Consider the following 27,140-nt stretch of genomic DNA (forward strand, 5'->3'; position numbering starts at 1 on the left):
GAGGAGGTCCTGACAAGAAAAAAGTCCCATTGACTTACATTGTAATGATTAATTCTCTGTGTGGAGTATGCATGTTCTCCCCGTGCATGCGTGGGTTTTCTCCGGGTACTCCGGTTTCCTCCCACATTCCAAAAACATGCTAGGTTAATTGGCGACTCCAAATTGGTATGAATGTGAGTGTGAATGGTTGTTTGACTATATGGGCCCTGTGATTGGCTGGCCACCAGTCCAGGGTGTACTCCGCCTCTCGCCCGAAGACAGCTGGGATAGGCTCCAGCACCCCCTTGACCCTTGTGAGGATAAGCGGTAGAAAATGAATGAATGAATGAATATTGCCAAAAAATAAACCTACAAAAACAGTGACATTATATATAATAATATTTTTTATTAATTAAAATATGAATTTAGATATATTTTTATTTCTATTAGTTTACATATTTTTATAAAAAAATTTTAATAAGAAAAATAATTTTATTACCAGGCTGCACAGCGGTCGAGTGGTTAGCAATTAATTTTTATTTTTCTGCACAAAATAAGATGAAAAAAATAAATAAACAAATCAAGAATAAAGAAAATCAATAAGTAATAAATAAATACAATAATAATAATAATAAAAATAATAAAAACTTAAGAAACCACATATAGTTGGTGGGTAGACAAATTATTTTTTTCAGATTAAAATGAACAAAGCATTATTAGAGCCCTGTAGACATGACAAAACACGACTATAGTCACATTTATACTCTTTTTATTTACAACATATTGCGCAACTGCAGGGTCTTGAGACACATGCTAACTCGCAAACTAGAGAGCTAGCCACCTAAATGGTAGCCTTCAAGTTATTTCCTTTAAACTTAAATAGCCAAAAACTTACCACTTCCACACGGATAGGGAGGATAACTCTTTACAGTTATTTAACCTTTAACATGAACATCAATCAAACGTAATAATTTTTTCTGGGTACATGATACCATACAGCATCCATATCAAACTTGCACGGGCCGCACTAGCATTAAACTTTCATATCAAGGCGGGGGCCTCAAACTAGTGTCCTGCGGGCCACATTTGGCCCGCGGGCCGCGTGTTTGAGACCCCTGAAAGCATGGGAAACACTGGTGTGTGTCCATAATGGGATCCCAAAAGTCTAGCTTGAACAAATGCATTTTACGGAACTTCAAAAAGTCTGTAAGCAAAGCAAGCTGCCGACAATCACGACAGCTCGGCTCAGGTTTGTCTTCAGCCGGCCTTTTATCGATCGTGGCAGATAAAGAGCCTTGTGATCTCGTGAAACGCCAAGCACGAGCGTTGATTAGCATCCCCGCTGATAACACCGCATGCTAATCATTGTAAACATCATGTTGTGCTTTGACACGCTTAGGCTTATCAGTAATTGTTGTCAACGTTACGAGCTTTTAATGAGATCGTCGCTCTGATAAGCCCGAGTGCCAACAGGGCCAACAGGGTGTGGGCGTGTGCTCCCTCGGATGTGCCTGGCTGATGGGAACGTTTGATAGACACTAACTCCTCTCGCTGTGCTATTAATGAAATGCAGCCACAAGCCAGAGTGCAAATCAGATAAAAGGGTCTGGAGTAGAAGCAGTCATGAAATATTTAAATATACGAGGCTTCAAAGCAGAAGAGGCCCTCTCACTCATGTCAACAGAAAGACCCCATGTAGTCCAGCCATGACCTCGGTCTCCGGGCCGCAACCAGCTCCATATGTAGGTCACTCTGTAAGAACTTGGGCTTGGGAACCGTAGGATGCCGGTTTTGAGAGTGTTGCAGAGATGCTAGACTGTTGAGGTGCCTTTGAGCAAGCGCCAAACACCCTCGGCATCAGCTCAGGAGCACTTCCTAACTTGATGTTCTCTGATTGAGGATCGGTTGCACGGCGGTCGAGTGGTTAGCGCAATAATCCAGTAGAGCACAGCCATGTAAACACCAATAACCATTTTGACAAACCGGAATATGCTTATATTCCTAATTGGTAATCACAAATTTCCTTGCGGGCTGCACGTAGGTCGAGTGGTTATCGCGCAGGCCTCACAGCTAGGAGACCCAGGTTCAATTCCACCCTCGGCCATCTCTGTGTGGAGTTTGCATGTTGTCCCTGTGCATGCGTGGGTTTTCTCTGGGTACTCCGGTTTCCTCCCACATTCCAAAAACATGCTAGGCTAATTAGCGACTCCAAATTGTCCATAGGTATGAATGTGAGTGTCAATGGTTGTTTGTCCCTGTGATTGGCTGGCCACCAGTCCGGGTGTACCCCGCCTCTTGCCGCGACTCTCGTGAGGTAAGCGGTAGAAAATTAATGAATGAATTACTGTTTTGTGGTTGAATACGGCCACAAAATATATTAATTTTGATAGTCCAAAAATTATGATACCATATCATGATATAGTAAAGGAAATATCGCATTTTTTTGCTGAATTGCCGTTTGTGACACGTATTTTCTTGCAGGCCATTCATACTGTCTGTCAAACATTTGCAGCATTTCTTAAAATAAATTCTTTATTTTCAGACTATTAGCCACTGGTTAATTAGCGACTCCAAATTGTCCATATGTATGAATGTGAGTGTGAATGGTTGTTTGTCTATATGTGCCCTGTGATTGGCTGGCCACCAGTCCAGGGTGTACCCCGCCTCTTGCCCGAAGAAGACAGCTGGGATAGGCTCCAGCACCAAAATGAATAAATGATTGAGGATCAACATTTGCAATAAAAGTCAAGTCAAGTCATAATTATTAGATTACATTAAGATGCAGAGTACACCATCTTACACACACTTTTCTTATGTCTTATTCTAGTCTTACGTACACTCAGTGGGGATGAGCCGCGTGAGGCAAAACGAGGCCAGGGAAGACATTGAGGTAGCATCTCATTGGACTTTGATGTGTTATAAACACACTTGTCACATGATCATCCATCATAGACATGTGCTCCCGGTCACGTCTCAGGCAACAGTCATTAAATGCCGTGATGGAAAAGAGACAATAAAGCCGCTGGAAGATACACACTCTTCATATCAACACTTATCGTCAAAGTAAACATGGAAGTGAGGACATGGACAAATTTAACGTCCACCGTGCTTAATTTGCTAATTGGTGGTTATTTGCGAGAATCGGCGTGGCCGTAGAGGCTCTGCCGATCTGCCAGTTCTTCGCAGAGAGGCTTCATTTGGCAGAACACAACAACGTTTAGCACAATACACAATTAGAAACCCTTCCACGACCAGTGGGGTTCTTTGGTGGGATGTGGGGGGGGGAGAGCTTACAGACAGAAGGGAGGTTGACTGGGCAGAGACCTCCCTGCTGCCTGCACCACCCCCCCACCTCCCCACTGCAGGCTTTTGATGTCCGTCGCCCATCTTGTGTCAACCTCCAGGGACTATCTGAGGCCCCACTCTGGAGCTGTTGAGTGCAATGAGAGCCTGAGAGGCATGTGTGAGTGGAGTGTTAGGGTTGGGTGCAGTGGGATGACAGGGGCTGTCTCTCTAATCCCTTCGCCCATACTCCTCCCGCTGGGTGTTGCCGGAGGAGGGAGGGGGTCAGACAAGTTATTATAGAAGGTCTCAGTGGTGATTTCCTCAATGCTTTTCCTGTAGTCCTTCTTTTTTTGAAAAGACACAGCGGGTTTTCTCTTCCACAGCTCCCTCCCTCCTTGGCTGCTTGGATGTCGTGTCTCCCTCTTTTTGGTCTCCTCCTGTGTTGTTTTCGTCTCTTCACTCCTGGTTCCTGCTCCTTTATGTCCCCGCCTCCTCTTGTCTCCTCGATCTTTTTGCTCTCATGGGGTGGAGGTGGGGGAGTTATGGGTTCCTGCGCTACGGTTCTTTGGTGGTTAGATGTCTCCAGGGCGGCCGCAAATATTAAGACATGCAGATTAGGGATGAAAATTTAAGTAGGTTTAGGTTTGTAAAACACTGTGCAATGTTTCTGTCTGGATAAGATTTGATGCTTCAAGGGGGGGGGGGGGTGTACTACACTGATAAATTCCTCTGACAAGAATTATTAAATTAAATTTGGCTATTTCCGACCAAAACATTGAAATTATCCTACTAATGCATATGTGCCCAGTAGAGGACTTAATTATTAATGTGGGTACATTCACCTCCACTACCATAGTTGGCGTTATGCACACTCTCGGGAAAGAAATATCGATTATGTCAACGCAGATGTCAACCTCAATCGCGTAGGGGGCTCAAAACTCAAAGCCCGACTGGGTCGGGTCACCTAGGTGTTCCTCCAGGCCTCGTCTACATAATCTATACTTATTGGCTCTTGTAATTCCAGTAACAATTTAGGATCAGATGATGTGTGTTCACAAGGATTCTTGGATATAAGTTTCACTTTTGCGTGTCACAGAAACAAGTGCAAAATGTCAGCGCTTTATTTTTATTTTTATTTTTATTTTTATTTTTATTTTTATTTTTATTTTTATTTTTATTTTTATTTTTATTTTTATTTTTATTTTTATTTTTATTTTTATTTTTATTTTTATTTTTATTTTTATTTTTATTTTTAAGGGCTGCACGGCGTTAGAGTGGTTAGCGCGCAGACCTCACAGCTAGGAGACCCGGGTTCAATCCCACCCTCGGCCATCTCTATGTGGAATTTCTCCCCGTGCATGTGTGGGTTTTCTCCAGGTACTCCGGTTTCCTCCCACATTCCAAAAACATGCTAGGTTAATTGGCGACTCCAAATTGTCCATAGGTATGAATGTGAGTGTGAATGGTTGTTTGTCTATATGTGCCCTGATATGTGATTGGCTGGCCACCAGTCCAGGGTGTACCAAGGGAAGACAGCTGGGATAGGCTCCAGCACCCTCATAGAGGCGAGGTTATTGTTTTTGATGTACATATATTTACATTTATTCTGAACAGCACCTGCCTATTTTTATTTTTATTTTTATTTTTATTTTTATTTTTATTTTTATTTTTATTTTTATTTTTATTTTTATTTTTATTTTTATTTTTATTTTTATTTTTATTTTTATTTTTATTTTTATTTTTATTTTTATTTTTATTTTTATTTTTATTTTTATTTTTATTTTCTACAAAACGCACCATGGAGTTGCACTCAAATTTCGTTGTATGACAATAATAATGACAATAATCCTGATTTCTGATTCTAACATCCCTGTCTAATTTGCATATTTGTGTTCAAAGTTGAGTTGACAGAGACGCGAGTGATTGACTGGTCTTAAATTATCGACGACATCCTGGCCCACATTCCTCAACAATGTCTGTAATTTAGAGGAAAGGGTCTCCAATTTCTCTTCCGAAGACGCAATGTAGCGTAATAGTGTGGTGCAATAGCATTTGAGGAAGGGAAGGTTAAACCAATTTTCTTGTCCACATTGGTTTTCTAAAGCGAGTCCCCTGGCAGGGACATTACACTGATGGTCAGTGAAGTAGGTTTGTTTTTGCTGACAGCGAAGCGCTTTCTGCGCCCACAATGTCAACCGGATCTGATTATTGCCAACCAGATCTAGATAATGTCCGGCATTGATCAGGCTGTTTATCTTGAACTCCCACATCCCTGGTCTGCTTTCAGGGGCCACGTGCAGATGAGTAGATAACAGGCTTTTAACAAGCGGAAGAAATACTTTTCCTTTGCTTCCCTGGCTGATGTGTTGTGAGTCTCCTATATTTTCTCACAAATTACATGGTCCATGAATCCGACTCGCTTTCAAAAATTACAAAAAAGAAACTCTGACAAATTTCATATAATAGGGCAAAAGCAGGCTAACAAGCAAGCCTATTTTAAGAAATTGCCTAAAATGTTCTTAAGCCCTCCTAAATAATTTTATATTTTTAATTGATTTTATTTACATTTTTTATTAATTTTTTAAAAAAATTACAAAAAAAATCTTTGACAAATTTCATATAATAGGGAAAAAAGCAGGCTAATAAGCAAGCCTATTTTAAGAAATGGCCTAAAATGTTCTTAAGCCCCCCTAAATAGTTTGATATTTTTTTATTGATTTTATTTAATTTTTTTATTGATTTAAAAAAAAAAATCTCTGACAAATTTCATATAATAGGGCAAAAGCATGCTAATAAGCAAGCCAATTTTAAGAAATGGCCTAAAATGTTCTTAAGCCCCCCTAAATAATTTGATATTTTTTATTGATTTTATTTTTAATTTTTTATTGATTAAAAAAAAAATCTCTGACAAATGTCATTTTATAGGGCAAAAGCAGGCTAATAAGCAAGCCTATTTTAAGAAATTGCCTAAAATGTTCTTAAGCCCCCCTAAATAATTTGACATTTTTTATTGATTTTATTTAAATTTTTTATTGATTTAAAAAAAATTACTAAAAAAATCTCTGACAAATTTCATATAATAGGGCAAAAGTAGGCTAATAAGCAAGCCTATTTTAAGAAATGGCCTGAAATGTTCTTAAGCCCTCCTAAATAATTTTATATTTTTATTGATTTCATGATATATGAGCTTGCATGTGAATTTCAACACGCATGACAGCAAGGAGGAAGTGTAGCGTGCAGAAGGCTCTGATACTTTGTTGTAAAAGTCAGATCAGCTTCTGGTGAGCTTGGATATACGTATAATCCTAAGCTATCTAAACAGTCCAATTCGGTTTCTTTCACTCAGCAGAGAATAAAATATCTTAAAAGCATTTGATTTGATACTCTCCAGCTGGTGCAAATATTAATACAAATATTAATGCATATTTCATGTAATTTTTTTTTTTTTTCCATCAACAGAACTTCTTTACTTTACCCACACACTTGAAAATGCTGTAGATGCAAGCCATGCATAGAAGACTCATTCAATCTGTCTTTATTTGGATGTTTAATACTAACACACAAATCTGGTCGTCAGCGTAGAACAGATTTTAACATCTTCATCTTCGAATATTTGATTGAGGCAGTTGAATAGACAAATGCGTCAAGCTTTTCGTGAGGCTTTTTTTTTCTTTTTCCTCCACTTTTGGCACATTTTTGTGTCCCAGTTTAGTTGCGAATGCTGGATGCACTTGTCTCTTTGTGTGTTTGCTTGCACAGCCATGTGTCCTCCTCACATTAATAATAGCAGTGAATGACAGATTAATTTATGTCTGGCTGTGTGTCTGAGGAATTGGGTGGAAAAAGCCTGTCAGTGCTGTTTGTAGGGAGGAGGTGGAGATTAGAGCCAGTTGTCGTTGACAACCCACCACAGGCTTTGGGGAGATAAGGTCCGATGAAATGACTGTAAAAAACGAAAAAGTACATTCACAAAATAATAAGACATTTATCATTAATAGGAAACCATTGCAAGGACGGACCGGGAGGAGATGTTAGTAATTCCAAGTGTGTGGGTTTCTGTGTGAATACAATGGTTTTATTTACTTGCAACTGTTCACAGAGAAAGCATTCATTTGCTAATATTGTAGCCGGTGACGTGCAGTCAAAGCAGGCATGATGGAAAAAAGGAATAACGATAACCAGAAAACTGTATTATAAATGTATTTTCTGTAGGATTCCAATCATTTTTAGCATTTTCGTCAGTAAAAATTGCTGCATTTGCACATTTCCTGATGAAATAGAGGGCAGAAACCTAAGATGAGGCTGTTGCAAGCTCATAAGTGAGTATGTGAATTTCCACCAAGTAGGAATCAATATTAATCATCGGAATATACTGTATTTTCTGGACTATCGCTCCGTATCTATCGCTAAGTCGCTCCGTAGTATAAGTCGCACAAGGGCAAAAATGCATAATTAGGTAGAAAAAAAAACATACATAAGTCGCATTTTTTGCTGGTAATTTATTTTACAAACTATTTGACAATAATTATCTATACAATAAAATAACAATAAAAGAATAAAGAACAGGCTGAATAGATATCAGCTACACAAAAAATAAACATGAACAGAAAAGGTATACAGTTTTTATGTAACATAAACACAAGTCGCTCTGGAGTATAAGTCGCAGGAACAGCCAACCTAGGAAAAAAAAAAGTGCGACTTATAGTCCGGAAAATACAGTATTTGTAGTTATGGCATAGAAAACCTGTTAACCATCTTCCAAGTACAGTAATCCCTCGTTCATCATTGGCTAATTGCTTCCAGACCAGTCAGTGATAAATGAATATCGGTGATATATGAATCAATGTTAAACATTGACTGTTTATTTTTACTTAAAGCATAGAAAACCTGTTTAAAACCTTTTAAGTACATTTTAAAAACATTACTAGAGTACTGTAGACATGAAATAACCAAATAAATATAATACTGTCGACAGAAAATATGACATAATGACATAAACATGACTGTGGACTGTAGCCATTATGGAGGCCTTGTACGTAATTGAATTTTTAATGCTTGAAAAATGCGTAACATTGACTTAAATATGAATATTTTTGACTAATAGGCTGTAGTCAACCACAAATTAATTTTTAATTATTTTTTATTTTGTTTCCTAATTCTTCAAAAACCATGATATAGTGAGGGAGTGATAATCAAACCACGATATTGGGAGAGATTACTGTATTAACATTATTAGAGCCCTCCAGACATGAAATAACAGCCCTATAATCACATTTATATTTGTATGAAAACATATAATCAGAAAAAATAAGGTATAATAGGCATAAGGACATTAGGACACACAGTTAATGTATTTTGTACAGTTATAATTTTTTATTAAATATTATCGATATTCAGTAATTGAAAATGATGATGCAAAAGACAATGTTTCAAAACATATTTTGACGGATGTGGAAAAAGGGCTTTTAACATATTAGATTGCTTGCACTCATCTTCCAGTTATCAGTCCTATTTCAAAGGAAATTTGATGTAATGGCAGAAAAGCTCATAAAGCCCCCCCGCCCCCCTGTGATTGTAATCTAGGAGAGAGTTCCTGTAAAATTAAACCTCAGTTGTTTGTGAAGGGAAGATAAATGGCTGCTGTGTTTTTTGAGTGGAGAACATCCGAGACAGGAATAAGAAATGACAAACCGTCAATCAGGAGCTGATGACAGAACTTATGCAGCCGGTAATTACTGAAATATTGCATCCATCCAGACTTGTTTGATCTTAGTACCTCGGGTTATTAACCAGATGTTGTTTTGAAATGAAACACTATTTCTAATGTGTGTACGGATCTCTGTCAACATTTTATTGGAATTCAACGTAAATGTAGAGTGAGGAAACTGGACGCCGATTGTTTGGCAGTGTGACTGTAATCACAGACTTGTGGTTGCACTAAAATGGTGGAAGTGTTGCAAATAAGGAACAGCAGCTCATTCATAGCAGCTGCCGGTGTGCCAAAAGCCCCTGGAAAGGACTGGTGGGTTTTTTTCTGGTTGTTACAGTAATATAAATACATACTTGGAAACCAGTGGTGCCATGTGCTTAAGGCCAAAGTAGGATAAGTTCCTGTATTCCTTCTCTAAACACAAGCCCTGCATAAAAAAAATACAAAAATGCTAACTTTGTGTACTTGTGCAAGCAACTACTCTATTGACTTATTCAGTATTCATGGCCCTGCAAATTCTTAGACTTTTGGTTTAAAAGTTATTGAAGAAATTAAAAAAAATATATAGCCTTTTGTAGGCTTACCAGTCTGTTATATTATACCACAAGTCAGTAAAAATGTATAAATATGTGACAATACAAGTTGATCCCGGTGTGGGATCCCAGTTGTCTCTGGACCCTGGTGCGGTCGCCAGCCAATGGCAAGGTAGACACAGCTTGGAGAACACCGTCTCTAGCCAGCTAGCTTCTAATGCAAACCCAACAACCAGGCTCTGATTTTTTTTAAAACGCTGACCGTAGTGACTGGACTTCAACCAGCCACCTGAGGCCAAGACCGGATGGTACTTAACATCGCTTGTTGTGTATGTCATCAGTTTGTCCACAAACATCCAAGTGAGGGCCCGTTTATCCATCCAATCAGGTCCAAGCAGCTGGCTGCAATTTTGGAGAAATGTGTTGCCTCCGCTGTGAAGGGGTTTGGACTGTTTGGGTCGAGAACATTCCCCGTGACTTCATGTGTGTTAGCTAGGTCCAACCAATGGACCTTCGGGCGCCGTTACAGTGAATCGGGATCCCAGTTATGGTCAAATTCAGTTTTCTGCACTGTGGTTTCTGGTGTTGAACTGGCAGAGAAAGACTTTGTGATTCTATTGTCCATTCACTGACCTCGTGGCAGTTTGTTGGTACTCATTAGACAAGCTATTGGTTCAAGCTATTGCATCGTTAAGAATGGCCAGCATTTGGGGTGGGGGTGGGGGTGGGGGGGTTCTGTCAGCTTCTGTCGCAGCTGTCTTCGGGCGAGAGGCGGGGTACACCCTGGACTGGTGGCCAGCCAATCACAGGGCACATATAGACAAACAACCATTCACACTCATTCATACCTATGAACAATTCGGAGCCACCTAGCATGTTTTTGGAATGGAAGCAGTCCCCGAAAAAAAACACACAGAGATGGCCGAGGGTGGATTTGAACCTGGGTCTCCTAGCTGTGAGGCCTGTGCGCTAAACACTCTCACACCGTGCAGCCTGCAAGGAAATTTGTGATTACCAATTCGGAATATAAGCATATTCCAATTTGTCAAAACGGTTATTGGTGTTTACATGGTTGTGCTCTACTGGATTATTGCTAATATTCCGGTTATCTGACTGCATGTAAATGCACATCCTATACAGGATGACTTTTGCGACTCAAGTTTATCACAATAGTGTTGGAAGTCATGTTGCTGACTTGTGATTGGTTGTTTGTCTATATGTGCCCTGTGATTGGCCGGCCACCAGTCCAGGGTGTACCCCGCCTCTCGCCCGAAGACAGCTGGGATAGTCTCCAGCACCCCCCGCGACCCTCGTGAGGATAAGTGGTACAAAATGAATGAATGTATGAATGAATCATTGTTCATCATCGAATGTTAAGTTGCTGTGTGATGAATTTAGTAATGTGTTCTTTGAAAGATGACACAGCGTGTCAGGCTGTTGACCTCTTGAGATTTTCGATGGGTTGACAATTTTTGACTCCCAATTTTTTGGACTCCAAATTGTCCATAGGTATGAATGTGAGTGTGAATGGTTGTTTGTCTATATGTGCCCTGTGATTGGCTGGCCACCAGTCCAGGGTGTACCCCGCCTCTCGCCCGAAGACAGCTGGAATAGTCTCCAGCACCCCCTGCGACCCTCGTTAGGATAAGCGGTAGAAAATTAATGAATGAATATTATTCGTTAGGGTAGTTTTTGCCGTAGAGCTAACGAGTGAGCTCTGTAAATGACTCTCTGCAAAGTCACTCTATTTTTTTTATTTTTTTATTCCTCCTGGGTTCCATAAAGTTATCACATAATTATGGTGTGTAGTTGAGTCAAGTAGCAGCTTGTGAGGTTACAGAGTAAGCCTTCTCGAGTCGGGCACGGCGAGCGCTCAAAGCTCACATTGAAGGCGGAATGACCTCAAAGTACTTTCTATCTTAATAGTTGACCCCCCCCTGCCCCCTCCGCCCCTGCCCCCCATTCAGGCCTGCAGTGCAGGACTTGATCCAAGTGCGACATGTGGCTGCAAAGAGGTGGCTTTTCATGAAGGGAGCGTTTTGTTTTTCTTCGCCTCGTGGTAGCAGCACCATACTGGGGAATTCATTAGTGTCTGACATCATCTCACAGTCCACAGAGGAAGAAAGCATATCTTTCTGCTTCAGATTCCCCCCCTCCCTTTTTTCTCTTTTTTTCCCCCTGCTCCACTCTCTGCCTTGCAGTCTGGCTGGGCTCCTGTGTCTTTTTTTTTTGCCCGCCATTTTACGCAAAATGTAAAGACGTGATGTGTCACCGTGCAATGAAGCTCCTCTAGATCAGGAAGTGGGTGGACCCGACGGACCGTGAAGGCATCAGCAGCTCTCAGGCAATCAGTCGCCGTATGAATGAGAGTTTGTGTGGTTGCCTTGGAAAAGATGGGGAGAGGAATCCACAAGAAAAACACTGGCTTTGCGAATTAGAGTTGATTGTTTGAGGTCCTTTTTTTTGCCTTGAGAGCGCTGTGTTGGATTACACACACACCGGATCCCGTACCTCTTTTGGATATTCTGGAGAATATAGGTGGCGGAAACAACACATTGCTCCAGCCAAAGGGGATCTTGTCGTGTTCCGTAGAAAGAAACGCCGAGGCACATGGTTCCCTTTGTCCGAAAGCCTCTGTAGGCGAACGGCTTTTGGGGGTCTTTCTTTCTTCGTCACCTTTCTGTCTCCGCATGGCGGTCCTTCATGCACACGGAGTGGACTTGTCCGCCGGGTTTGTGGATTATATTTAAAAAAGAGCAATGACACCATACATTCAAGGTAGGATGGGTACTTATTATCCAAGCGTGTACGCTATTATTTGACTTTAAACAGGAAACACCGCTATGGCAATTCCAGTGCTGTCATAATAATGTTCCACAGCTATTATGATAAAAATAATTTAGTATGATGAGTATTTCAGCTAATAAGGAATACGCTACTTGCGGCGTAGCTGGCATTCTTTCGCTTTTGTGGTGAGTTAATATTGAAAAGGAATTGAGTCTTATTATTTTTCGAGAAATATAGCATTGTTGTAAACATGTAAAGCTTTTAATCGGGTGTTGTCCTTCTTCGTCGCTTTGAACAAAAATGATTTTCTTTTATAGAAAAAAAAATGTACCATCTGAAGAACATCGAGTCTACCAATTAGGGTTTAAATTGTGCTGTCTTTTATTATCCAGTTTTTTTGGTATTAAATTCAATCCACGCATGTTTAATTTGGGAATCTTATTAAAGATGCTGTCGGTCCTTCGCCGTCTAAGCTTGGTCTGTGTGGAGTCACGGAGCAACAGTGCCCCCACATGGCCGACAACGGAAGTGCAGTGTGAATCTGACGTGTTGACATTTTGTTGACGTTGTCTGGGATAACAATGTCATGATTAAATGCTGTTGTATGAATAATAACATTTCTGCTCATGTGAAAAAAGACATCAAACCACAGAAATACATTATTATAAATATTATTAAATATTGCAGTGTAATTAATTGAGTTTAATTGTGTTAAATGTAAATTTATAGTTACAAGTCTAATATTTTTTCTGCTTTTTTATAGGTTTCTGATGCCAGCTCAGAGAAATTTTTCAGCACAGCTGCACTTAAAGGTACAAACACGTTTTATTTGATTTCTACAAGGAGGAAACAGGTGTTTTGCTGTTTTTTGTTTTTTTTTGCTCGGTGGTTATTGTCCCATCATCGTGACTTTTGCATGCTTATATGCAACAAAGCAGCTGATTTCCCAGGCATGCAACATTATGTCAGAAGCCGCATATAAAACGTATGCTTGTTTTTGAAGCAATGCTGTATTTTGTCGTGCAGGAAGATCTATTTCTGACCGCATGTGACCTCATTATCAAGTCACTAATTTGTTGTAAAATGCAGACTGTTTTTTTTTCTCTGGCTAAGGGGTAATAGGGGTACCCCCACGTGAATGGACATTCCTGTGTAATGGCTGGGAGTTACCGGGCAGTATGAGGGTGATGACCCTTTCGCTGTGGCAGAAACTGTGCCGATTGCTGCTAAAATGTTGGTATCGTTGAGCTCATTTTCTCGGCGCCGACACATTTCCCACATTGTGGCCTTTGATTCCCTTCAGGGCTTGATTTGTGGCATCCATTGGGGGGCTGGAGGGGGGTGTCTCAGTGGCCTTGACAAGGGAGGCTTCCTTTTGAGTGTGCTGATTTGGTTCCCTTGAAAGGATTAGGACCTCCTTTGTGCTGCTTAAATCAACAGAGGGCCACCCTTTCAATGAAAGGACCTGACCAGGGGAAACAGTACGCAAAAAAAAAAAATGCTGTGCAGTCGTCTTCTTCTCACTCCCTTGGCCCCGATTTCCATTTTAACATCCCGTTTTTTTTTTATCATCAGCAGCCCTTCCTCCTCTCGCAATAGGCGAGTAAAAGAATCCAGGTGCAAAGAGAAGAAGCAGCGTTGGTATTTTATGGTGTTGGGAGGGTTTTTGTTAGGGGGGGGGGGGGATTACCAGCACTCCAAAGGATCTAAACCGCAAGACAAACAACACATCCAATTTGAAAAATGCTAGTTTGAGCCTCATTTGTGAGATGCTGTGTCTGTTTGGCAGGTGCAGGGAGTCCACGTTTGTTTGATGCTGTGTTTGTGTATTTCGGTTGCACACAGGCGTAGTGCTTTAGGGTTCGGGCATTGTGCAAGAAAACAGCAAAAAGCCAATGTGGATAAAAAAAATAGCTTTATACTGTAAACAGTATTATTGGTTTGAGGAAAAATATGACCTTTCCTGGCTGCAGCTTGTCGAAGAATATTATAAACTATGACAGTAAAGCTCATGTACTCACCTCTAATACAAGAATATTTTCTATGCCATCGGGCATGACGCGTCACCAGCCAACAGGACATCTGGAACTTTGCAAATTAGTGTAACTAATAAATATGTACTTCATTCAAGTACATATATGTTCATTTGGAAGAAAACAAAAGACATATTCGAATTTGAAAGGAAAATTGCATTTAAATTTTGCCCCATCATTCCCAATCCTTACGTGAGACGAGAACATTGTTTCTTTTTTTGTGCATTTTCACTAACCTTGCTTCTTAAAAACAGCTAAGTGCTCCATTAACTTGCAGCGAGCCGCATATTAACCAGGTTGTAGGAGCTAACATGGAGGAACTACAATTGCGGTGTACTGACACGCCTTGATGGACTGTTATGAAACTGTAATATGAAACACTATGTGCTCCGTGTACCAGGATCAATATCCTCTCACAAAGTCTGCCATAGCAAAAACACAGAACGCACTCTCTCCGCTGTCATCATTGACGGAAGTAGCGTTACTCGGAAAGATGTTCCGGAAGTTACAGTACATGTTATCATGTATGTTACTGTCACTTGGTGGAGTTTGCATGTTCTCCCGTGTGTGTGTGGGGGGGGGGTTCTCCAGGTACTTCCTCCCACATTCCAAAAATTTGCTTATTATGTTAACTGCATACTCCAATTTGTATGAATGGTTGTTTGTTTCTATTTGTCCTGCCATTGACTGGTATCAGCTGGGATAGACTCCAGCATACACCTGCGACCCTAATGAGGACAAGTGGCATAGAAAATGGATGCATGGATGAATATTTTGCAGCATAATTTAACCACAGTACAAACACTTGCAACTTTGCAGCCGTGATCAGAAGAAAAGCAGAGATTCTCTGAGTAACTGTGTTAGTTAGCAAAGAACTACAGAACTACTAAGTACTACTTTGGTCTGTTAAAAAGAATTGTTAAAGAACTACAGAGTCAGGTGACATCACTGACGGGCGACGGAGCGGACTTTTGGTTCCCGTTTCCATTTATTGGCAAGCTAATAGGCTGTTTTGTTTATGTCATTGTATGGTCATATCACCTCGTACTTCGGTACAAGGTACATTATTTAAAAAAAAAAAACAAAAAAAACCTTAAACTGCATTATGGAAAGCAGGAAGTGAACAAATGTAACAGTTACTGATTGTAAAAGTACCAGATGGAGGGGTAGGATTTAATAAGCTTTGCTTCTTCCTACTCCTTTTGGACATGTGGAACTGTGAACTGATTATGTGATGCATTCAATTGCAATCTGATTCATGTTCAAATGAAATAAAACCATTAGCCATTACCATATTGCAGGCTAACCTGAAAATGTACAAACACATGCAAAATTTTGATGTACATTTTCAATGTTAACCCAAAAACATGCTAACCAGGGCGTACGCTACCCGAGGTTCCACTTGTAGTTACATATATCGATATTTTTGTCACACTTAAAACCGCACTTTCAGTTCTCATTCAGGTTTAATTTTGCTAAGGAACCAAATTCACGATCCAAGAGTCACTAGTTCTAAGGTCTAATTAGCATGGCTGTCAATGCCTCACCCAAGTGCCCCGCCCCCGCCCCCGTCCCCTGCAGATTTCAACGTGCTTTACTGGTGTTAATGTGAAAATGAAGCGGTGCGGCAATGACGGCAGCTTGTCTGTGAAGTGTGTTTAGGCTTGAGTGCCTCTGTGGGGTGGGTGGGGGGGGGGAGTAATAGTAAGTGTGATATGGAAGGTGTAATTTTCAGTGATGCATTGTGCAAAAAAAATAACAGAAAGTGAAAAGGCCGGGGTGAGCTTAAGCGGCAGATATCAGAGCTGAAGAGCTCCCCGGATTGTCATGAAGGGCTCTGCAGCCTGCAAAGTGTCCTGAGAGCGTGTGACGTGTGTGTGTGTGTGTGTGTGTGTGGGAGGTTCGCGGTTCTCCCGCCGCTTCATCCTCTCCGTTTCGTGAGAGACTAAGAGAGGGCCAATGATGGAGCTGTGTGCACTTCATGCCTGGGCAGCCACCTGCTGTAATCTCAAGTGATATAATGAGCAACAATCACCCACAGCTGCCCCTGGAAGCCATTCAGTTAACTGGAAAGCCAGAATGTTGGCCTTTCATAGCCCGGTGTCGCTTTACGACCTTACCCCCCCCCCCCACGACCCCCCTAGCCATTCGCTGGCCTCGCTAACCTCACGCAGACCTATAGTGTCTGCGTTGGTTTGTGTGTCAAGAAATCAGCGCTGTTTGTGGAACTTGACCTAATGTCCCGTGGAAAGACGACCTCGCTACTGTTTGGCTTTTGTGTCTTCTGAGGGATGGCTGCAGTCGAGGACCATCTATTCTGCTTCGCCATGGGGGCGTGGAGGTCACCGGGAGGTCATTGTCCCTTGCTCCGTCCTTCTTATAATCATAAGCGCTGCAATGAAACATTTGTCTGCTGCTGGATTAGAAATTGAATCATATTTATATCGTATTGATCACATCGGTGGATGAGCTGGTACTTTGTGATGGTAACGAAGGCAGAAGACCGACAGGACTGGACTGTACTGTACTGAACCTGAGTGGAATAGTTGACTCCCCCAGGGATGGAGAGATTGTGCACAGTAAAATAGCATTACTGAAGAATGATATGCAGCAGTATCATAATTCTACTGCAGTTCTCGTAATTCTACTGCAGTTCTCGTAATGGTACTGTAGTCACATAATGATACCGGACCTCTATTTCTCTCATATGACAGGAACAGAGTGACAGAATGACAGTGACAGATGTATATGATAAAAAAATAAGGCAGTGCATCATGGGTAATATACTCTATAGCAGGGGTGGGCAAACATATTGAGTTAACAACATTTTTCGGGGGGGCAGAATATATATTTAATACACACTATTTTACGCTTATAATTCTGACAGTCCGCATTGAATTATTAGTCTAATTTTATCTGTAAATCATACTATCAGCTGTCACTATCAGACCACAGCAAATTACGAAATAGAATTTTACAGTTTTGTTTTTTTTCTGAATCATACATCCGACTTGACTTATGTTGCCAGCTGTTGTATGTTAAAATTTGAAATATTTAGAAGCAGTTGATGTTTGCGAAATAATCACTAATAAATACAATAAATCACTATATTGACAGTTACTATGGTACCCATTATGTCATTGTATGGTCATATCACCTCGTACTTCGGTACGTGACAAAAAAAACCTTACACCATATTAGGAAAGCAGGAAGTGATCAAATTATTATGTCATTGTAGAGTCACATCACTTCTGTACGAGGTACATTATTAAAAAAAAAACCTTAAACTGTATTATGGAAAGCAGGAAGTGAACAAATGTAACAGTTACTGATTGTAAAAGTACCAGATAGAGGGGTAGGATTTAATAAGCTTTGCTTCTTCCTACTCCTTTTGGACATGTGGAACTGTGAACTGATTATGTGATGCATTCAATTGTAATCTGATGCATGGTCAAATGAAATAAAACCATGACCATTACCTTAGAAAGCAACTGGCGGGCCGGATTCAAACGCTTAGTGGGCCGCATTTGGGAATGATTCAAACACACATTTAAACGTGAACCATTCCTGTCTGAAAGTGATCACATGTATTTCTTCATTGCCTGTGCAGCTTCAATTCCTTTCCTCGTGCGTTGCCTCGAGCGCTACAAAGAGGTCATTTAGAGTTTGTTCCCCAAAACCCTGAGGTTAGAGACTAAGTAAATCCATCCATCTTAATGCACTTATTTCAGCACCGGGAGAGTTGCAGGGGAGACTGTGTAAACACTCTCCGTATCCGACATGCCAGGGTAAACCCGAAGAGCCTGGAATCCATCAGGTCCAAAATTAAAGGTCTACATCTCAAACACAACATTTAAATGGGCAGCACTCCAGGGATCAAAGTGAATGGCCTGATGTTTCCCTCTCGTCCGCCATCTGTTTGATTGGCAGTTAAGTTTAAATGGGCAGCAACTGTTTCATATATAAACAAATCTCTGGCGGCATTTTTTTTCTTGCTCTAGATACGATGTAAGTAGTTAATGAGGGCATAACTTAATATACTTCGATTAAACATAAAGAAGAACATATTGATTGCAGTTCATGGTGATAAGCCACGGGTGTGAGTCAGTATTAATATTATTATTTCAATGCTGCACGGTGGTCGAGTGGTTAGCGCATAGCTAGGAGACCAGGGTTCAATTCCACCCTCGGCCATCTCTGTGTGGAGTTTGCATGTTCTCCCCGTGCATGCGTGGGTTTTCTCCGGGTACTCCGGTTTCCTCCCACATTCCAAAAAAACATGCTAGGTTAATTAGCGACTCCAAATTGTCCATAGGTATGAATATCATTCCACATCATGATATAGTCAAGGAAATATTGCACTTTTTTGCCGAATTGCCGCTTGTGACACGTATTTTCTTGCAGGCCATTCATACTGTCTGTCAAACATTTGCAGCATTTCTTGAAATGAATTCTTTATTTTTAGACTATTAGCCAGTGGTTAATTAGCGACTCCAAATTGTCCATAGGTATGAATGTGAGTGTGAATGGTTGTTTGTCTATATGTGCCCTGTGATTGGCTGGCCACCAGTCCAGGGTGTACCCCGCCTCTCGCCCGAAGACAGCTGGGATAGGCTCCAGCGCCCCTCGCGACCCTCGTTTGGAAAAGCGGTAGAAAATTATTTAATTAATTAATTAATATTAACACATTAATATTATGACAAAACAGATAAAGTTGTAATTCATGGAAAATTAGGTTGCTGAAAAAGTTACAATATTAAGACAATAAAGTCAAAATATGGGAAAAAAATTATAAATCCAAATATTTCCATGTAATATTATGTCTTTATTCACATTAAATTTTGACTACTATTAAGGTAATATTACAAGTTTTTCCCAAATAAATTTTCCAAAAATTCCATTTTTTTTAATCATATCACGCATTTTTTTTTGATCCAGGGTGTATCCCACCTGTTGTCCGAAGACACCTGAGATAGGCTCCAATACCCCCGCGACCCTCGTGAGGAGTGTTTCCCACTTGCTGTGGGTTGTGGTGGTCTCATTTGCATAATTGACCATAACTTATAACTTGAAAAGCGCTTTTTAGTTTGTGTTATCTCCTTTCTCAACTACAGAACATGGAGTTATTCCCTTGCCGGTTGCAGGTTGGGTTTTGATTGGCACTGTTTGTTTACAAACAAGCAGTTGATGTTTGCTAAATACAAAGATGAAGAGTCTTGAACCAGTCATGATGTGCTAAAAATACATCACTATATTGACACTTACTATGGTACCCATTATGTCATTGTATGGTCATATCACCTCGTACTTCGGTACGGGATTAAAAAATTAAGAAATTAAAAAAAAAAACTTAAACTATATTAGGAAAGCAGGAAGTGAACAAATGTAACAAGTACCAGATGGGGGGGGTAGGATTTTATAAGCTTTGCTTCTTCCTACTCCTTTTGGACATGTGGAACTGTGAACTGATTATGTGATGCATTCAATTGTAATCTGATGCATGTTCAAATGAAATAAAACCACTACCATTACAAACTGTTGTCAGGCTGGCAAATGGAAACGTACCATTTTTATACAAGCCGAAGTGCTTCTGACAAAGCCGAGTTACCATCTTGTGTACCGGACGGAGCTGCAACAACAATCCATTCACTTCCATTATAATGTGAATGTGACCAGATGTAAAAAAAAAAAAAATAATAATAAAAGATAAAGCTAAACAGCTGTGGCAGTCCAGAATGGATTGTTTATCGGCATGACGCAGGGCCTCGACACCAATGTAAAGCACACCCACACAAAAATATTCTTTAAGCTTTCAATCAAAGTTCATATTGAACTTGGCTGAACTTATATTCTGTAGCTGTGCCTTCTAAGTTGTAGCAATTGAGTGCAAAAAATATGATAAATATAATACAATTTTAAATATGGCATTTTAAGATGTTTAAAATGCAAGATGACTGATAGAACAAAGGCTGTTGAATGTGAGGGGGGGGAAGCACCGCTCCCCATCATCCCAAGAGAAATTCTCCCCCATCACCATCACCAGTGACCATTGATCCAATGCGACATCAGCCACTCTCCTGCCAACTGTGCCGCATTAACAGGGTCAAAGCACCACACACACACACACACACACTCCACTTATCAGGAGCAGGGCATTCCCAGTGCACGCTGTCGGTGTGTTCAGGCCAATTATGCTTGTGTCAGTCCCTAAGTCCCTGCAGCAGAGGTGACATTGCCAGAGAGTGAGCGGGACCAGACCTACTTAATGAGGCCTCATGGTGGCTTAAGAGTGTGTGTGTGTGTGTACATTAGTGTGTGCATGCAGAACAGCAGGATGTCTGATCGCCAATCATCCACCCGTCTATCATAATCCATCACGCTTGTTTTTTTTCACTTGCGATGGTCTTCACCCTTCAGTCATTTTCATCCCCAACAAGATTGTAATGTAAAATGGAAGAATTGTGTAGCAAGGCAGTTTTTTTTTTCGTTTTATGTGGAGCTAAAGACCTACCCCACAGTCAACCCTCGTCTTCTCCTGCCACAGAGCACATCTCAACCGACCTTTGACCCTAACTAATCGCAATAGAGTAGGTGTGGTCGAGGGAGGAGGCTTCCGAATCCGAGAGCTTTGGCTAAGAGGAGAAGAATACACATTTACCAAGTACAGAACTTTGTATTAAAAGGTACTTACTATCGTACTCCACTGGGGTCCAACATATATTTTTAAATCCAATCCACTTTATTTATATAGCACATTTTATAAACAGAGTTTCCAAAGTGCTGCACAGACTAGTAAAATAAAAAGTAAAAAATAAAATACAATAAATCATTCATTCATTCATTTTCTACCGCTTTTTCCTCACGAGGGTCGCGGGGGGTGCTGGAGCCTATCCCAGCTGTCTTTGGGTGAGAGGCAGGGTACACCCTGGACTGGTCGCCAGCCAAAAAATACAATAAATAAATTAAATTTAATCCAAAACTAAAAGATCAAATAAGAAATTAAATATTAAAAACGAGAAGCAAACCAATCAAAGCAAACAAAGCTAAATTTGTTCTCAATCACTCCACACTCTTTATTATTGCTCTCTGGTTTCTACCATATCTTACTTATTGTGTGGAAATATGGGCTAATAACTACAAAAGCAATCTTCACTCGCTAAATGTACTGCAAAAAAAGGTCAGTAAGGATAATTCATAATGCCGCCTACAGAGAACATACTAACTCCTTATTACTAAAATCACAAATATTTAAAAACTTGCTGATATAGTTCATCTTCAAACAGCTAAAATAAAGCATAATGCTAAAAATAACCAATTAGCTAAAAAAAAAAAAGGATGAAGAGTCTTGAACCTGTCATGATGTGCTATATATATATATCACTATATTGACACTTACTATGGTACCCATTATGTCATTGTAGGGTCACATCACCTCGTACTTCGGTACGAGGTACATTATTAAAAAAACACACACAAAAAACCTTAAACTGTATTATGGAAAGCAGGAAGTGAACAAATGTAACAGTTCTTGATTGTAAAAGTACCAGATGGAGGGGTAGGATTTAATAAGCTTTGCTTCTTCCTACTCCTTTTGGACATGTGGAACTGTGAACTGATTATGTGATGCATTCAATTGTAATCTGATGCATGTTCAAATGAAATAAAACCATTACCATTACCAAAGTATAAAAAATAAAAAGAAAGAACTAAAAGACACAGGACCATACGAGTTAAAACTTTTAACTCCGAGTTAAAAGCCAGAGAATAAAAGTGGGTTTTAAGACAAGACTTAAAGCTTTTCGATGTTGGGGGGGCCTTTTTACTTACTCGGTCTCCCCTGGTCTTAAGTCTCGTCTTGGGCACCACAGGTTGAAGCTGGCCCTCGGAGCTAAGTGACTGCGCTGGAGAGTAAATTCGAATGAGGTCCGAGATGTATTTGGGGGACATGGTGTGTTTTCTGAATCTGAATCCATTACTGCATAAAGTACACACATGGATCATGTCCTGGCTCCGGCACGTTCTACCATGCATTTTAATACATTCTAAACATCCAATGTTGACTTTAATTAGCACTAGTCTACCCATCACAGATTAGCGTCTTGCTATATGACTCATTCACTCTAATTCCCCACAGTAACAGAAAAAACACAGACACACGAAAAGTACTTTTATAGACACTTTTCAAATGCTTTCTTACAGCTTGCACCGCTTTTAAAGAAGAGGTCAAGTGAAAGAGTCTGTTCTGTTTTCCTGTCAGCTCCCGTGGACTCTGAGGAGGGTCAGCACTGTGGAAGTGAAAGTGTAAACATCGACCTTTTTAAAGAGGCAAAAAAAAAAAAAAAGCCGAAAGAGAAAAAAAAAAGAGCACAAGGGCTCTGATCAGGATTGATGAAAGCAAGGATTTAATTGCTCCCACAAGAAAAGAGGTTATCTTTTCAACAGCACCCCCCTCCCCTTCTCGTGAACGCTGTGGTTCTCATAAATATGCAGGACAGAAATAAAGCTCTGATGAGCCGCAGGGTGGATTAAAGAGAACTACAGAGTGGGTTGGTGGTTTGTTAGCAGGACTTCACAGATCCTTTGCATGTTTTTCTGCTCTGCACACAGCCTGGTTTTCATTTGCCTAAACCCATATTTTATTATATTTCCACAGGGTACTATTACATACAGACCCGGAGTGCTGTAAGTTGTGATATGGGCTGTCAGAGCTTGTAGGGCAACATCGCCCCCTGGTGGTGGATAAGATCTCTTTAACCCTTAGATGCATGAGTGACTGGAGCCTACACTCTTCCATAAGTGGGTCAAAAATGACCCATACTAGAATCAATGCGTTTTTATGCCAATTTTGCTATTTTGGTTGGGAATAATCACTTGTATGATATTTAGTATTATATTTAGGACTTGATAAGTTGATAAGAATCAAAGGTTCCTATTGGATTCCATAGAACATGCATGCAGGTCATTTTTGACCCACTTATGGAAGGTTGGGGTAGTAACACAAAAACAAAAAATTCTTAAAAGGTAAGTTAAAAATGTGAATGGCATGATATCAAAAACATGTTTTTTGAGGAATACCTGGAATATGAAATGATAAAAAAAAAATTAATTACAAAGATATTTCAAGAAAACAACCTGACCGGGTCATTTTTGACCCACTTATGGAAGGTTGGGGTAGTAACACAAAAACAAAAAATTCTTAAAATGTATAAAAGGCAAGTTAAAAATGTGAATGGCATGATATCAAAAACATGTTTTTTGAGGAATACCTGGAATATGAAATGATTAAAAAAAATAATTACAAAGATATTTCAAGAAAACAACCTGACTGGGTCATTTTTGACGCACTTATGCATCTAAGTGTTAAGATACTCCACAGTGACAAATGATGATAAGGCGAGGTAAACGTTGAAGGGTGCGCTTGTTTTTAAAGTAAACAGTGGTCACTTTTATCACCGTCATTTGCTTCTTGTTGCCAGCCTTCCCCAACCCCATCATTGTCCATCCGACTGTCACCATCTGCTAAAGATTAAGCCGCTCCTGGTGGGAGCTATTTGATTTCAGGGTTCTGTCGAGTTTGACTGTAAACACTTGTAGAAAAAATAAATCCCAGAAGGGATCACATTTTCAGGACATTCAAGCCAAAAGCAAACAGACAGTTGTGCCTCTGTACATGCTTTATGTTTTGTGAAGCCGTCAGCATATTGAGACCAGGGGATGTGCCGGAGCATTTAATCCGGAAAGCTGTGTTTGGAAGCATTTTCCCTCAACTCTGCCCAGTCGGTGTGGTGTGGCTTGTGTGATGTATGAATCCTCGAGCCATGTCTGACACTCGCCAGACTGTCTGAGGCCATGTCCTTTCTGACTATTGGGGGGGGGTGGCCATGCACAGAGGCTGCATTGTTCCACCAAAGTAACCTAAACCTTGAGGCACCCGCGTCCCAAAGAAGGGGGGGGGGGGGGGGTATCAGGTTGTTCTCTCTACCAATTCCACAATCTTCACTTAATCTCTGAGGCTTGACAAGAAAGCAGAGAGGCAGCTGAGTGTTTAGACGACAGGGCGGTTCAAATAAACAGCTCAAATCCCAACCAGCCTTTCTTAATCTAACCCCCTCCATCTTCTGTGCAGCCACGGCTCAACACCCTCAAGCCTGCCAACACCCCTTAGCTAATTTGTAGTGTTATTTTGAAAAGCTTGTTGACGTGGCGATGCTGAGATTTCCACACGGGGACGATGAGTCGAGGAGAATGTCGGCATCCGGGTTGGTTTACCATCACGTCAGCATGCCAGCGTCACTTTTACGAGGAATGAAAGTATGCATGGGGTGATTCTTCTCGGTGTCTCTTGCTAATCCGACTGCAGTGAAACCTGAGCAAGGGGCTAATGGGGCGGCACTTAACACGGCTCACAAACACATGCACAAAAACACATCAGCTGCTGCTACTACTACTACTACCGCTGCTGCGGATTTAAGAAGCGACATAGCTTACAATGCAAATGGATACTTGGCTGGTTCATCGGATACGTGATCCATGCCGTCATGCTATTACCATTCTGCTATGAGTTCCTCTTACAATCGACGCAGGCGGTATTAAATCTAATCCCTGCGAGCGGCTTCAATGTGTGGTGTGGATGTGTAAAACCAGTTGGCTCCATTTGAAAGCCAGTGAAAGAAGCCCGAGACTGATGACTCTCCGGGGACACATTTCTCTTTTTTTTTTTCAGCCCTCCAAATGCTTTTCTCCGCGTGAAATCATGGCGGTGTCAGCATGTCAGCTCAAGCTGTCACTCAACGTATTGCTGCAAGCCACTTACGCTCACACACAGTTTGATGGCTCATGGGAGACGGGAAAGAGCTCGGGAGTGACGGAAAGGAAAAAAGGAGGCATTTTTCGGTATCCTGAAACCGGAGCGACTGCAAAGAACCTTGGTTTGCCTACCGCCTGAGAGGAAACAACTTTACAACTAGTCGACATCTCGTGCCTGGATAGAGCGCAGGACCAGGTAGCTGCCGTGCATATGCACCCTGGTCAGGCTGGCACCGGACCTGCAGCCTGGTAGAGTTTCTATTTGTCTGTGGAATGAACGAGAGAAGCGGTGATGTTTACGAGCAGGTGTTGTGTTTTTATGGGAGTGAAATTGCATTGTAGGTTACGCCAAGCCGCCATGGTGGTTTATGGGAAACACATGTTAGCAAATGCTTCAGTTGTACTGGCATGCTGTTGGAAGTTTCGCCGTTTTTCAGTATGTGCTTGTATTTTTTTTTTTTTTTACTCCGGATTTCATGCAGGTTAACTGTGATTGTTTGCAAATGATTTCAATGTCAGAAAGAAGAAACATATGAGTTGCACTGGACTATACTTATGAAGGAGCTGTTATCACAGTGAGTGTCATGGCAACAACATTAAATTCACAAGAGAAGAAGACAAAGCTACAGAGAGGGGTCATGTTTGCACCGAAAAGGATACAAACTAAACTAAACTAAAGCTTTTACGAAGAGGGTAATCTTGTTTTTTAAAATTTTTTTTAATTTACGGCAAAATGCACCTTGGCTTACGTACATTTTCTGGTTAGCATACAATACAACTCGTGTCTTGATAAGTACACTGCGTGAGTACAACTGTGTTCTTAATGTATTTTATTTTGTATTACTTTAGCCGCTCCCCGTGCATGCGTGGGTTTTCTCCGGGTACTCCGGTTTCCTCCCACATTCCAAAAACATGCTAGGTTAATTAGCGACACCAAATTGTCCATAATTATGAATGTGAGTGTGAATGGTTGTTTGTCTATATGTGCCCTGTGATTGGCTGGCCACCAGTTCAGGGTGTACCCCGCCTCTCGCCCAAAGACAGCTGGGATAGGCTCCAGCATCAATTAATTAATTACTTAGTCAATTTGACTCTCAAAAATGCTAACACGAAACACGTTTTTATAATTTCAGATGCGCCTTGTTGTTTTTCCCGCACATACACAGCCACATTAGCATGCTCTGCTAAACTAAGCTAAACATTTTCGCCAACTTTCGTTTTTAGGCACAGTCCCCACAGGAATATTCTTGGGATTTTTTTTTTTGCCTGGTTTAAAAAAAGGAGCGCCCCAAAAGGAGCCTCCCATCCAGATGGGATCACTGGGTTAACATGATGTAATACACAAGGAACACCTATGTGTGGCGCTGGTAGCAGACCCGCAGACTGTTGACGGATTACGTGATACATCAAGCGATATAGGAAGGTAGAACGGATGCACATAAGTCCACGATTTTTCGGTTTCTAAGATTCATCTGGATTTAGGACAAAGTGGAATTACGTCTACGATATCAGAAGAATGTTGACTGGGGTGAATATTCGGATATTATGGTCAAGTTATTTGGTCAAGTGATGGCAACGGGGAGGCGACGGGTCTGTGATGTCATCATTTCTGTAAAATAGTAGTTCGGTCATCTATACGGAAACGACAATTCGGCGTTTTCAGATTCAAATATTATTTCAGGTCACATGAATGCCGTTTCCGTGTGGATGAAAGTCTGAAACAATGTAGTACTTTACCATTTTGACCTGGTGGGCTTGTGTTTGTGATGAGATTCTGCCACGATTTATCCAAATAGTTCTAAACTCCGTTGGTGCTATTCTGTTACTTGGCAATAACAAACCATTAGAACTAGCAACCCTGCATTAGGAAAGCATTGGCAACACTGCAAGGTAGCCGAGGATGTAAATAATGAGCAAAAAAAAATAAAACAATGCGTGCACAACAGTCCTTTCAAATGTTATCTGAGGAATTAAGTAAGGTTTAAAAAAAGCACGCTTGTCTCTAAG

At 40.8% G+C, this 27,140-nt stretch overlaps 1 protein-coding gene across 11 annotated transcripts in view; it reads left to right on the plus strand.

Moving 5' to 3' along the window:
• The window catches only part of auts2a (activator of transcription and developmental regulator AUTS2 a), a 356,846-nt gene that overhangs the window by 305,546 nt on the left and 24,160 nt on the right, over positions 1–27,140 (plus strand). For all 11 annotated transcript variants that reach the window (XM_058086259.1, XM_058086252.1, XM_058086253.1 and 8 more), the window contains one exon: positions 13,058–13,106. In XM_058086259.1, the coding sequence (XP_057942242.1) occupies positions 13,058–13,106 (49 nt within the window). The remainder of the gene's footprint in view (positions 1–13,057; positions 13,107–27,140) is intronic.

Source organism: Doryrhamphus excisus, chromosome 11, assembly GCF_030265055.1.
Source record: "Doryrhamphus excisus isolate RoL2022-K1 chromosome 11, RoL_Dexc_1.0, whole genome shotgun sequence".
NCBI classification, from domain to species: Eukaryota; Metazoa; Chordata; class Actinopteri; order Syngnathiformes; family Syngnathidae; genus Doryrhamphus; species Doryrhamphus excisus.